The sequence below is a fragment of the Salminus brasiliensis genome, chromosome 21 (genome assembly GCF_030463535.1).
Source record: "Salminus brasiliensis chromosome 21, fSalBra1.hap2, whole genome shotgun sequence".
NCBI classification, from domain to species: domain Eukaryota; kingdom Metazoa; phylum Chordata; class Actinopteri; order Characiformes; family Bryconidae; genus Salminus; species Salminus brasiliensis.
In genome coordinates, this window is record NC_132898.1 from 4,746,118 (window position 1) to 4,758,271 (window position 12,154).

Sequence of the window (12,154 nt, forward strand, 5' to 3'; positions counted from 1 at the left end):
ACATCATTAGTAGGGGTGTAGTGATTCACTCAGCCCATAAGTTGATTGGGTTCATCATTCAATATCTTCCAATATAAATATAAACAAATATAAAATATATAACAAAATTTGATAGAAAAAATATATTTAACACAGTTTCCCAGTTGATTAATAATCTACTAATGAAACTAGAGCTGGGAGGCCAGAGGTGTGTGGCATATGGCCTTAATGCCCTGGAGTCAAATAATGCCATTAGATATCACAATTTATAGCGATATAATAATGAATATTAATATAAATGCTCCACAATACATAATCACACCTCCAATTTTCAATAATGAATTAGATATGAGGGCCAGCCGTGGCCTAAAGTTTAGAGAAGCATGCTTGGGACTGGGAAGATGGCTGGTTTGACAGCAACCTCCCAATCCCAAGCCTGCTTCTCTAAAGGACTGGCAAGACTGGCTGTGGTGCAAGATTGCTGGCTTGCGCAAAGGGAGCAACTGGAGGAATTGCTGCTCCCTTGGTGCTCCCTTGGTTCTGCCCTAATCACTAGTATGAGTTCACTGCCATGAATGGGTTAAAGTCTATGTCTATGGAGTGTGTCTTACTGAGTGTGTACATTGTGCTGGTATAGGCAGGCCCTGCACCAGCTCTGGCATATCCTCTCCTATGATTGATGGACGTTATGGGGGCCGGTGGTGCTCAGGGAGGGTGAAGTGCTCTCATGCTGCATCGCGAGCGAGCTCTGTAGGAACACTGACCCTCAGTGTCTCACCAAAACACCATCAGCTGAGGAAATCTATTAAAAGCACAAGCAGAGCTTCCGCGGCAGCAGATAAGCCTGGCTGTTATGTGGACTGTCAGCGCTTGGCTTAGCGGTCCCTCACGCTTGTCACGATGCATTGAAGGTTCTTCATTTGTAGGAGAGGCTTTGGACAGGTGACACAGCGCTCGTTGATCAGTCCTAGGCTAAACCTTTAGTCAATAATGCCCTCGTTTTGATCCCAAACATCGGTCAGATCGCACTGTTAAGTGTAATGTGTTTTCGTAATGTGCTCTGTAGCTCTCACAACAGACGCTACTGGTCAACTGGCTAGAAAAAGTCCTGTTTACCGCCCAGCACATACACAGCATGCACAGTGGCTTGAATACCTCGGCGCAAATGATCACACAATCTAGTATAGAGCAGTACTTGGGTAGGAGCATTCACAGCAAGAGGCCTATTACTGTGGGCTTGCTGCATGGCAATAACTGCACATTTCTGCTATGTGATTTTTGTGGTCCTTGCCTGTAATCGCTACAGGAGTGAAGTGAAACACCTATTAGTAGTTTCAAAGAGGAATTTCAAAGGTTTTTGTTAACAAAGTCCATCAGCAGGGTTTGATTATAAATGGCTCATTTAACCCTTTCAGACGTACATAGCAAATCCAAGTAATTTTGAATGGAAGTCAATGTAAAATAAAAGTTTATTCCAAGTAATTTAGAGCATTTCTATTGGTCCAATTATCTGAAAGTATGTACATAGTGTATCGAGCAGCTAAATGGTTTAAATCATGGAAAAAACTAAGAATGTTAGAAAATTCCTATTGGTTGTTTTTAAAGAGGAATTTCAAAATTTTTGGAAAGTCCTGTGTACATTGTTTGATGGTAAACAAAGTAAAGCAGAGTGGTTTGAGTCGAAATGATTTTAAATGGTTTATTGTATTGAAACATACCAACTTCAAATTCTGTACAGTGGTGGTGATTGGAACCAACCAACTCTTGTGTAGAATGTAGAACGTCCAGTGAACATATATGTAGCGTCTGAGTTTATTGAGGTAATATCAAAGCATAGCAATATTTTTTTAGCTTTCCACAAAAGAAACCAGTGACATCTCATCAAATTCCAATGAAATCATATGTTTTTATGTTCTACTTATAAACAAATCTATAAACACTTTAACTGGAATGGAAGTCAATGTAAAATAAGTGATTTGGAGCGTTTCTATTAGTCTGTTTATCCAGAATTATTTATCCAAATTTTTGTAACTGAGTGTCTTGCTATCCCTTTCTGCTGTTACACTGGGAATTTCCCCACTGCGGGACTAATAAAGGACTATCTTATGTCTCTTATGTCTTAATTATTCACACAGTGTACAGAAGCAGCTACAAGGTTTAAAAGATGGGGAAAACTAAATACAGGCAAAAATGGAGATACATGTTTTTCATTGGCCAGCAGCAAAATATATAGATAGTATATACATAGATCAATGCATCCTTAACCATTTCATGATACCTCTGTAGCCTAAGGTCTGTGCTGTACCTTTTAGAGGCATTAAATACTTTGAATATCGGGTTCCTTTCACCACCAGTGTGAACAACTCTGGTAAGCTGGTAAGTTTCTATGGTACAGAACATTTCATGCAAAGCCGCCCTTTAATTACTTTATTTATATATTCTCTATTTTTTATTTGATCACTGCACTGATGTCAAAAGTACGTAATTAGCTTGGAATTCACACTGAGAACTGCAGCCGTACTTTTTTCTGGCCTGCTCTGTGGGTGTTTACTCGAGGGTACTTTTCCTTGTCTTGCAGCTCTAGGACATTGCTGGACATTGCTATGCTATGTGTGCACTGTCCTTCAGAAGTCGAGTTATTACTTGGTATATCTGCACCAAGACGTTCAAGACTGCATGGCATGCACACAGTCGCAAGTACAGGAAAGCTTTCACAGCAACTTCAAGACCTCGGCAAAAATGATCACTCAGTCTAGTATAAAGCAGTACTGGGACAGTGGTCTATTATTCTGGGCTTGCTTTATAATAATAGCAGCACATTTCAGGAAGGCATGCAATGCAGTTTATGTGCCGACTGCCTGTAACCAATATATTGTCGCTGTCCAGTAAAAAACACGTATCTCCAAAATGGTGACTTTACAGGAGAAGCAACAATGTTCGTAATTCTGAATGAAAGTCAATGTAGAATAAGTGTTTATTATAAGTAATTTAGAGCATTTCTATTGGTCCAATTATCTGAAAGTATGTACATAGTGTATAGAGCAGCTACATGGTTTAAATCATGGAGAAAACTAAGATTGAGATTGATGTTTTTCATTGGACAGCAGTGATATGCAAGTAAAATTCCTATTGGTTGTTTTTAAAGAGGAATATCATAATTATTGGAAAGTCCTGTGTACATTTTTTAAAGGTAAACAAAGAGAAGCAGAGTGGTTTGAGTCGAAATTATTTTAAAAGGTTTATTGTATAGAAACGTACCAACTTCTAATTCTGTACAGTGGTGTTAATGACTACAACTTTATGTATAGTCATTTTATGTAGCATGTAGAACGTCCAGTGAACGTACATGCAGCTTCTGAGTTTCCGTATGGTATACTGATGATGCAAGATGTCTGCAAGATAGCATTTGTTTTTACTTCTAAAGGATTTCTATCATAACAACAGAATAACTGATATTGACAAATGACTAGAAGCCATTGAATTAAACCAGTTTTGGGGAGTCAAGTTTTGGAGTGCAGGTTCATTTCTGAGGTGGGTTATCTGAGCTGCACTGACTATATCATTTATTATTTTCACTTAATACTCATTTAACACATTTAATATTTCTGTGATTATGATAAAACCATTTTTTTTCATCTGGTTTTCATGCACAGCCAATCAGGAATGGGAATTGCTCTTAATTTTGCAGGAGATGGCCAGTAATCCTGATTTCAGGATGACCTTTTTAACCTCCATGGGAATACTGATTGCTAAACATTCATTTTTCAATTGTCAATTGTCAACGGTCTTGATTACTACAACAGTGTATATAGCCATTTTATGTAGTATGTAGAACGTCCAGTGAACTTACATGTAGCTTCTGAGTTTATCGAGGTAAAATTAAAGCATAGCAATATTTTTTTTAGCTTTCCACAAAAGAAACCAGTGACATTTCATCAAATTCCAATTAAAAAATATGTTTTAATGTTCTACTTATAAACAAATGTAGATTTGCAAAGTAATTGCTATGTACTGGAGAATAGCAAATCAGTCAAACTCAACAATTATAGCACACCGAAGAGAATAAGCTCAAACTAGCTCCAGAGTTCTTAAAAATGTAAAATAATAATAAATAAAACAATCAAAAATTACAAATGCCACAGATCTATAAGTCAATCAAATTTTGCTATTCTACAGCTTTATTCCACATTTCATGGTATAATTTACATTTTGGGTTAAAGGAATAGGACACTTGCTCCACTCTTAATATTTTTTTTCCATACAGTTTAAGAACGTGGCGCTAAAATAGTTTTCTTGGTTTGTGCAAGAAATAATTCATGCAATTAATTACATGTTGCATGCTGTTGTGTCCATATGTGGCAACTGTGGCTTCTAAGAGTTAAGCATGGCAATTAGGGAGGCAAAAGGAAAAAAAAAAGCGCTTCTGAACATTTTTGTTGTTAGTATTTATCAATATTCATTTGATAAGCATGCCGGGGTCTCCAGCTGCCCACTCAAGGTGGGAGATTTGTGTTTGAAAATTGAATTGACTTTGCATCTGGTTTAGGCACAGTGGGTCTGACTGCAGGAGGTTTCTTTGACACAGAGGGGGGAGTCCAGTGCCTACAGCCTTTTTCACTGGAGCCATATTCCAACTCCCTCCGTACAAGCACACATAAACACACCTACACTCTCTCCGGCTCCATTACTCAGTATCTGCCCCAGCGCAAGAGCAATGCAACAAACATCAGAGTAAGGAGAGAGGTGATTATTTATTAACCTGGCACTCTGGGGCGACCATGGCCTGGTTACAGTGGTTCTAGGTTAGGCTGAGAGATTATAGTCCTCACTGGCTGGCTGGCTGTCCATGCTCAGTTCAAGTCCAGGTTGCAGTCTGGGCATTGGCTACTTATGCTCCAGAGAGCAAAGCAAATCAGCCTGGCAGTTTTGAGCACAGTGGTGTTCCCTTCGGATTCTGTTGTGCGCCAGGCTCTGACACTTTTCCACTACCCCTATCAAACATGACACAGTTCTGTATACACCAGAGAAATAATGGGCTATTCTTAGCATCCGTGTTCGTGCAGTGTGGTTAACTTCACTGATTTCAACGGACCTCTCATGGATGTCTGGGGGGGGAGAAAGGCCGAGCCATGGGGATACTTGTTTTGCTAGGTAAGACATATCGTCCACTCTAGGGTATGACCAATATATCAGTATATTGTTTCCAAGATTATTGTTCCTCAGCTACTTCAGGGTGCCCAAACATCTATGCAGTTTGTACAGTCTCTCTAGAAAAGCACTGTCAATAGAACGGGATGCTCTGAAGAAGCTGCACATGACTCAAGAAGGTCCTCCATGATCAATGCCAACGGTTGTCTAGAGCAGTGGTCCCCAAACCCTGGTTTTGGAGGACCCCCTGCCTTGTACGTTTGAGTGGTTTTCTGCTATAACACACTACTTTCAACTCAGGAATGTCTAGGTAATTTGCTGATTAGCTGGATCAGGTGTGTTGGGAGCAGTATAAAGGCTAAAATGTGCAGGGCAGGAGGTCCTCCAGGACCAGGGTAGGGCACTGGTCTAGAGGGGTTTCTCAGTAAAGCTTTGGAGCTGTGAATATGAACAAACTCCTCATTATTCCCACTGATTACGAGGTTCCATACCATCCAGATCTTGTGAGATGCATTAATGGTGCATGATCTCAGGTCTAACCCTCACAGTCATGTGTCAAGAAGTTCCACATCACAGCAGCAATGTCATGGAGGTGGTTCCAGCTTGAAGAACCAAAGACATTTTCCCTCCTCGCCTCAAAACATCTCCACATTTACCAGCTTCATGACTCAGGTTTGCTGTAATTTCATTGCGCCACAGATCAGATTGCGCATCACATTCCCCAGCGTGAACTGAGGCCTCTGGGAACAAAGAATTGATACCCTAATCTTACCAGCTATGGTGGCTCTTTTTGGTAGGATGGTGATGGCTCCCACTGCTGCATCTTCTAGTCCGTGAATGGGGCTGTTCTTAGCCCCCCAGCTGTCTGACCCAATCCACAAGAAGTGCCCAACTTGATCTGCTCTTTTACTGGCATTCAAAATCTCCCTAGAAGCACAGAGAGACACATGGAGACATTCAAATGACATTGAGGCCCACTTGAGGAGATCTGGTCACAACTGTAAAGGGGGGATTATTTTCTTGTCACGTAAAGATTCATAAGAGACACATTGAATGAATTAGTGACTTAATGTATCAGGTAGTTTTAGGGAATTTTTAGGGAATGTTACAACTACCTAGTCAGTGTGGTGTGGTGAGCTGTAACACAGTGTACCAGAAACAAAGTATGGTAACTCTTTATCTGGACAGTTTGCTTGTAACTAATACTCTAAAACTAAATGTCTATTAAATTCACATTAACAGTAAAAACACTGTTAAAAATCCACTGAATTGAATTATAGTTATGAATCTGAACATCTGTAGATAATCTACAAGAGCTAGTGTCCCATCCAAATAAGGCAAAACTCCAAAGTGTACACTTTTAGAAAGATCACTTTCAAATTAGACTATCTAGACTAACTATTTTAAAGGTTTATAGGCAAATATATATATAATATTTGCTTAATATTTGTGAATTTAATAGCAATTTAGTTGAATACCAGTTTTAAGTAGACTGTCCAAATAAAGAGTTACCAGACTTCGTATCAGGTACTTTGTCTTACGGCCCACCCCACACTGACTGGTCGGGCTATTCTTAGTATCCGTGTTAATGCAGTGTGGTTAACCTCACTGATTTCAACGAACCCCTCATGGATGTGTGGAAAGTAAAACGGCTAATCCATTGGGATACTTGTCTGGTTTAAAGGTGCTGTTTGCGAGGCAATATACATCGTCCACACTAGGGTATGACCAATATATCAGAAGTATCTGATATATATAAAAAAGTGTCCAAATGTTTGCAGACACCCTTTCTAATGAGGTAATTCAGCTAATTCAGGGTGCACCCACTTATAACACAGGTGCCCAAACGTCTATGCAGTTTGTACAGTCTCTCTAGGAAAGCCCTGTCAATAGAACGGGATGCTCTGAAGAAGGTGCACATGACTCTAAGGTCTTCCATGCTCAATGCCAATGTCTTAAAGTGTACACTTTTAGAAAGACCACTTTTTAATTAGACTACCCTTTTAAAGGTTGATAAACATATCTGTGAATTTGTGCGAATTGAAGTAGAGTGTCCAAATAAAGAGTTACCAAACTTGTGTTAGTCGTAACAGTCTAAAACAAAATCCCTAAAACATAAACATAAACAGTTATTACACTAATAAAAGGGCAACAGTGAACAATCTCTTGCCAAATAGTGAGCTTTATTTAAACTATTAACTCTCAGAACTTCTCCATCAGTCAGTGTTAAGCCTCTTAGCTTCAGCAGATATTTGTCAACAGGTTACTACAATCTAACCCCAATTAGGATCAGTCTTCTAGTCAGAAATCATAATTTAGCCTGTTTCTGTCTGATGCCTCTTGGCATCTACGATTCAGTCCATCTTAATGAGCTCTGAACATTTAAAAACACCACAAAGGGCTTTGCTGAATGCAGTCACTCCATATGTGAATACAGGCTGAACAGATGATCATTAGTGTGTAATAAAAGCTGCTGTTGGTGATAAATTGTAGGACATTATTATTGGATCTCTGATTAGACTGCCCCACCCTCTACTCAGTGTCCCCATGTCTTTTTTGTTAATGTTCAGAGTATTAATAGCGTTGTTTTGCTGGTGACCACTGCCTTATCCACGCTCAGGCTTCTTTCTTTCTCTGTTTGTTTGCTATTTTGGTCAGTCTTTGGTTTCGACTCCAAAGCCTCAAAGCCTCCATATAGTGCCAATAAGCTTTACAAACTACTCATTGATGTGTGGTTGTCCCACTATAGAGGAAAATGGTAGGTCCGAAGAACCACCTTTGTCAAGACCAGGACTTCAGACTAGTTAAAATGAAGTCTGAAGAAGGGACCAAGGTCAAGTCTACACCGAACTTCAAGACTTGCTCAAAAACGAGTCCTCTTTTAAGATGGTTTCAAATCTTCCAATCCAAAACAAAATGTAATTAAATTTACTAATCTAATTGAGGTAAAATACTGCTAATGAGGTAAATACTGCTGCATATTTACAGAATCTGCTGAATCTAGATGTTTGGCATATTTACACATCCCTTGGATCCAGTGTAACGCCCCTTTTAATAGTAGGAAAACAAAAAATCATAATTTTTCAAAAAACATAAACTCTTGAAATTTCTGAAGGTGTTTATAACCTAATTATTAGCCATTAATAAAGACATGTAGTAGTTGATAGTGAGGCTGAGAGTGAATGCAAGCTTACCGAATGTCTTCATCATAAGCAAACATGATCACTGCTCGAGCCTGGCGCGTGTCAAGGAGCATCCGGATGATCTTGTCGAAATCGGCTTGCTTGTGGTCATGTGGGATTTTCAGGGACTGGGCAATGCATATCCCACCTGCGGAGAGCCGAGAGGAAAGAAGTCTCTTCAGTGAAGCCACTTAAAACATCCCAAACAGCCGTAAATATCAGATCAGACTCTAGAACTCAATGGCTTCTTAAACTGAGGGTGAAAAAAAGGCCATAGTTGATCAATGAGTCGGAAAGCACGGGTTTTATTGCACTTAGTAATGAGACATGACACCTGCTTCATTATTAACTGCTACTAAAACTGCCTGAGTTTTAATCCAGTGGGAGGAGCTAATGAGTAAATATAGCTCAGAGCTAATGAGAGCTAATGGCAGATTCTGTCAGAGGCTCTGCTTATGGGACGAAGAATTACCTGGATTTGTTGCTTCGCTGTTGTCAAGTATAGTGTTTTTAATATTGTAGGCTATCACAGGTTTGTTCATGGGAATTTTAACATACTGCAAATACATTAATAGTATGTAATAGTACAACCCACCCCCTCTGTGCCTGTCACTCCCTTCAGCCAAGTCTAGAATGTAACCCCGCCCTCTACTCATTGTTCCTACTTTATCCACGTTCAGGCTTCTTTCTTTCTCTATTTGTTTGCTATTTTGGTCAGTCTTTAGTTTCGACTCCAAAGCCTCAAAGCCCCCATATAGTGGCAACAAGCTTTACAAATGACTCATTGATATGTGGTTGTCCCACTACAGAGGAAAATGGTAGGGCCGAAGAACCACCTTTGTCAAGACCAGGACTTCAGACTAGTTAAAATTCAGTCTGAAGAAAGGACCAAGGTCAAGTCTATACCGAATTTCAAGACTTCTAGTCCTCTTTTAAGATGGTTTAACAAGAAATCCAAAACATTTTTTTTTTTTTTGCCTAGTTTTGACTTGTAGTGCTCGTATATTCAGGTGACGTCTCGAGAGTTGGCTACATTGAATCAAATCTCTCCAATTAATAATGAACTCCATAATGACAGCCCTATTATTAATGAGCATCTGATCGTAACTGCTCCACAAACTTCTAACAAGGGGCTTATAAAGCAGTATAACCGAGAAAAACTGCGCTCACCTCTTAAGCTGCCTGTTAAAGTGATGTAGCGCTTGGGCTACTGACAGCTGCACCTTGAGTGCCATGGAGTCTGAGTCACCCAGGTGATTCATCTGGCATGAAGCACCGGTGTCCGAAGTCACGAGCAATTCAGCACTGGCACTTTTACAAGCATTGAGGTCAGAAAATTGGAAATGTGATAAAGCGAAATGCATAAACTAAGGCAGTCCGTTAAAGTTGGGCCATGCGCTGACTGTTTGGAGAAGAGCTGTCGCCTCTGGCAGCCCCCCCACAGCATTGTCCCAGTGAAAGCCCTCATTCCTGCTGCCGTCGCTTCGGATATTCATGGAGGAATTGCATGCGAGCCACCATGAATCGTGTGGTAGGGGTGCTTTGCTTCATGATGCAATCATTAGTTTTTGTGTGGGGTGGATGGGGTGTGGGGGTGGTGGTGGGATCTGATCCGTGCCTTTGTGATACAAATGCATGGGCTAATGCTTTATTGAAGGGAACACATACTGTTGGCACATTCACAGTGCATTTGGATAGGCTACCTCGTTTGTCTTGGGAACACCAAGAGAAAGCTCTGTGCAAAGCTCCTTACTACAGACAATGTGGGGGGAAATTATGGAAAGCACGGGATTTCAGAGGCGCTAGCTATGGAGGATGGAGCGTTCAGAACCGCCGCAGAAGAATGTGCAATGGTTTAATAACTGCTCTTTGAAAGACCAGAGTTATTACCGGAAAGGAAGGAGGAAGGCACGGCGGAGGAGGTGGAGAAACCACTGCGGTACAAGACAGATAAGGTGGCGTAGGATGCAGGCAGACTGGGATACAAAATACAGAGGGTGGAATTCAGATAAGTAGGCCGCCAAGAGAGGACAGAAGTCAGCGAAGGACAGTGCATACCGGCGAATAACAGCTACATTATAAAAAAGGTCCAGGTGTGATGGTTCAGCTTGTTGAATAAACTGCTAGCTAGGTTCCTCTCACTAAATTTCAAGGTGACCAGTCATGCTCTCAAGTGTCCGAAGCAACGGCAGCAGGAACGAGGGCTTTCCCTGGGACAATGCTGTGGAGGGGCTGCCAGAGGCGACAGCTCTTCTCCAAACAGTCAGGGCATGGCCCAACTTTTACGTTTTCACTTTAGCACATTTCCAGTTTTCTGACCTGAATGCTTGTAAAAGTGTCAGGGCTGAGTTTCCTCGTGACTTCGGACACCGGTGCCTCACACCAGATGAATCACCTGGGTGATTCAGACTCCATGACGCTCAAGGTGCAGCTGACGTTAGCCCAAGCGCTGTGTCATTCTAAGAGGGGGGCCAAAAATTGAGCCCAGTTTTTCTCTCTTAAACTGTTTTATAAGTTATGGTAGAAGGTTAAGAAAGGAATTTGGGAGCTCATCCAAGTTGTTTGGTAGCAGCTGCTAACAGATACTTATTAATAAGTCTGTCAGTATGGATTAAATTGTAATAAAATAATCAAAAGAGCATTATTTTAATGATTTATGAAGTTGGTGACTGTTTATCCCTTTGGTCGCTGTTGACCTAGTTGTGGTATTCTTTAAAAGATTGCCAAAATCTATCCATGTCACAGAGGGATTTGGTCAAATGTAGTAGATTCCTGAGACTTTACCTAAAAAAAGATGAGCGCTAGCTGGTTTTCCTACAATTTGTGGCTAACTTTGAAAAATTTCAGGCCTATGGGTGATTCCCCAGTTGTAATTCCATGACTGACACTTTGGACACTGTATCTCTGAAGAGTTTTCAATTTTGCATTAAATAAGAACCTGTATTTACACATTCAAAAGACAAAACTCAACTCTGAAAAACTCACTCGCCCATCTAGGCAAATTAGGTTAATTAGCAAAATTTACTTCCAATTTCTTTTAAATTCAGCACAAAATGCCACTTTTAAAAGCCGAAAGTTGGTCAATTGTGTTGGCAAATCTAACTTGCAGTGGGGGTTAAATCATTTCACCAACAACTATAAGTCTCTGGAGTGCCTACCAGTCCACATGCAGTGAAATACGACAACCCAGACAGTTTTTCTTGTCTGAAATCTGATGATTTTACATGCTTTAGATTTTGACCTCAAGATTTTGTGACCTCAAGGTGAAGTAAATGTTAGCTTAGTAGTGCAAACAGGGACAAATGAGAATAAATTATAAAGTCTAAGAATTTGTGTAACCAAGACGATGATGAAAAAGGGTGAGGCGAGTGGGCAGTGGCTCATTATCGCAAATAAAAATAAATAAATAAATAAATAAATAAACAAACAGGGCTAACGTGTACAGATATATTGAAATCAAATCAAACGGTTTGATCCCCATATTGAAGGTAGTTCATTTATACAGTGTTTCTTCCATTTCAGTCATCCCGTATTCTGGGACAGCTAGAATAGTTAGCTAGCTAGGCAACTTTAGCTTAGATAGCTGGGCTAAAAGACACAGCAAAAGAAGAAAAAACTCAAAGTCATACTCTAACACTACGAAGTCGACAAAATGAGCAGATTTTTTAAGGGTATTTGAACCTTAAACAATAGCGTGAATGCATTTAGCAACTTAGCATACTGCTAGTTTGAAAATGCGAATGCCGGTTCATCATGGGGCATAGTGTTAGCCTTCCTTCCCAGAGAGAAGACACAAAGCTGAGGAATCCAGACCCCTCAAACTGTGTTATGATTAAATTGATCTG

The 12,154-nt window shown here is 40.3% G+C and overlaps 1 protein-coding gene across 2 annotated transcripts in view; it reads right to left on the bottom strand.

Annotated features, from left to right (window-relative positions):
• The window catches only part of grm7 (glutamate metabotropic receptor 7), a 240,853-nt gene that overhangs the window by 111,254 nt on the left and 117,445 nt on the right, over positions 1–12,154 (bottom strand). For both annotated transcript variants that reach the window (XM_072665645.1, XM_072665644.1), the window contains exons 3-4: positions 8,322–8,457; positions 5,900–6,054 (exon numbers count right to left, since the gene is read on the bottom strand). In XM_072665645.1, coding sequence (XP_072521746.1) covers positions 5,900–6,054; positions 8,322–8,457 — 291 coding nt within the window. The remainder of the gene's footprint in view (positions 1–5,899; positions 6,055–8,321; positions 8,458–12,154) is intronic.